The sequence below is a fragment of the Cryptomeria japonica genome, chromosome 3 (assembly GCF_030272615.1).
Source record: "Cryptomeria japonica chromosome 3, Sugi_1.0, whole genome shotgun sequence".
Lineage (NCBI taxonomy): Eukaryota > Viridiplantae > Streptophyta > Pinopsida > Cupressales > Cupressaceae > Cryptomeria > Cryptomeria japonica.
In genome coordinates, this window is record NC_081407.1 from 843,400,152 (window position 1) to 843,402,408 (window position 2,257).

The 2,257-nt window shown below is 28.2% G+C and overlaps 1 protein-coding gene across 1 annotated transcript; it reads right to left on the reverse strand.

Annotated features, from left to right (window-relative positions):
- Positions 1 to 1,583: 1,583 nt before the first annotated feature.
- LOC131070017 (uncharacterized) lies at positions 1,584 to 2,024 on the reverse strand. The gene has a single exon (XM_058005569.1). The coding sequence runs from the start codon at positions 1,981 to 1,983 to the stop codon at positions 1,684 to 1,686; it is 300 nt and encodes a 99-aa protein (XP_057861552.1). The 5' UTR covers positions 1,984 to 2,024; the 3' UTR covers positions 1,584 to 1,683.
- Between the last annotated feature and the right edge of the window lie 233 nt (positions 2,025 to 2,257).

The window sequence follows — 2,257 nt, forward strand, 5'->3', positions numbered from 1 at the left end:
TATAGTTGATTTCTTGTATTTACTAATGAAGAATTGATATTTTTGGAATCACTTAACCGACTAACATAAATTTGCAAATAGGGTAGGTCATAAGTAATCTAGATACATAATATCCACAACGTTCTATTAAAAAATGGCCACCTATACAACTATTTTGAAATCCATCGAATATCTTTTCCACTTTCTCTTTGCCTATGGAGCAAAGGAGAACATCATCAAAGTTTCTTTTGAATAGTATACCTTCAACCAAAGCATAGTTGGCATCATGTAATGTATTAAAATGTCTTTTATAAGATTTTATAAATTTGTGAATAATAACTAATTAAAAACAAAAACCTGGATAATAATTTATTAGTATTAACTATGTATGACATTAAACTTTATTATTTAAAATACCTCTAATTTAATATTGGTTGTACAAATTAAAGATAGGATTAAAATTTGTGTTAAGAATAATTAATTTAAAACAAAAGTATTAATAATAATTTATAATCATTATTTTTGAATGTCATTCAAATTTATTATTCCAAATTAATTATAAAAATTGAAAAGTGGAATTATAATTTATATTAAGAAAAAATATAAAAATTAGAAAAAACATAAAAAATAACATTGAAAAATGTTGATTCTATCTTTAAAACTTCAAAACTCCATGAAAATGATTAGAAGGTTTATTTATTTATAATTATTTTCACTATATTGTCAAAATAGATACACTTGAAATATTAACAAGTTAAGTTTTGCATAACAAATATGAAGATGCCAAGTTAAGAGAAAAAAATTAGCTAACTACTTATCCTTTATGGTTGAATTTTTGAATTGATTTAATGTCAACAATTTACATAAATCACTTCTTCAATGTTATAATTTAAAACTATTTCATAAAATAAATGACAATTGATTTTAGATTATTATAATATATAGTATATCAATACCACACAGAATGAAATTTGGTATCTTTTACATTCAAAACCCTCTTTGTAAGGTTGTCATGGTCATAATTTTATTTAGCTTTAAACAAGATTTTATATAAGATTTAATAAATTTGTGAAGAATAATTAACCAAAAACAAAAACATGAATAATAATTTATATGTATTGACTATTAATGTCATTCAACTTTATTATTTGAAATACCTCTACTTTAATATTGGTTGTATAAATAAAAGATAGGATTGAAATTTATGTTAAGATTAATTTTTTTTAGTTTTTATATTCACTATCGTGGAATCTGGAGGTGTCCTCACTGAAGCGACCCGCTCACAAGGTACCAACACACACAGAGTTAACACAGCCGGGGACTCGAATTCAAGACTATGGGGAGCATACCCACACCTTAAGTTGCGATCCATGATCGGACGAGCTAGGGCCGCAGCCCAAGAATAACTATTTGTAAACAAAGGTATGAATAATAATTTATAATCATTATTTATGAATGCCGTTCAACTTTATTATTCCAAATATCTATAAGACAATACTCATTATAAAAATAAAAACTAGAATTATAATTTATATTAAGAAAAAATCTAAAAATTCGAGAAAACATAAATTAAAAAATCAATATTTAAAAAAAGTCGCTCTATCTTTAAAGCTACAAAACTCCATAGAAGCTTTATTTATTTATCTATACTTATTCCATTATACGGTCAAAACAGATTGGCTGCCTTATTTTAGGCTTTTTCTTTTAAGCCGTTTTTTCATCTGCTGATAAACGCTCTACTGATTTCTCATCTGGTGAGAAATGCTTCTCCACTGATTTTTGCTGTGGTGAGGAATGCTCCACTTCCTCCATGAGTGGTGACAAATTAGGATGATGTGGCAAATGGCAGCAAGTAGGATCAGAAGTATATCTGTGGCAGTCTGTACAACTAGGTAACATTCGACGGTCTCCAATCAGAATGGTACGCTTAGCGGAGGAGACATGGAAATTAAATAAACTGAGGGAGACAACAAGTATGAGCGTGATGACCATAGATTTCCCCATACTGCTGAGATGAAGATAAATGGAAAAACACCAAACAACTCAGCAGATGAAGATGAAGATGAAGATGAAGACGAAGACGAAGACACAGAAGGAGAATGGAAATCCAGCTATATTTATAGAGACCACATTATAAATAGTTCAAATGATGGTTAAATTTTGAGCGAGAGGCGTTCAAGCTCATAGTGCGTGTAAAACAGTCCGTATATGACGTACGTTATTGTTAAAATATTCATTGACTAGATTTAGATTTCCCTCTTAAATTTTGAGTGGGAAA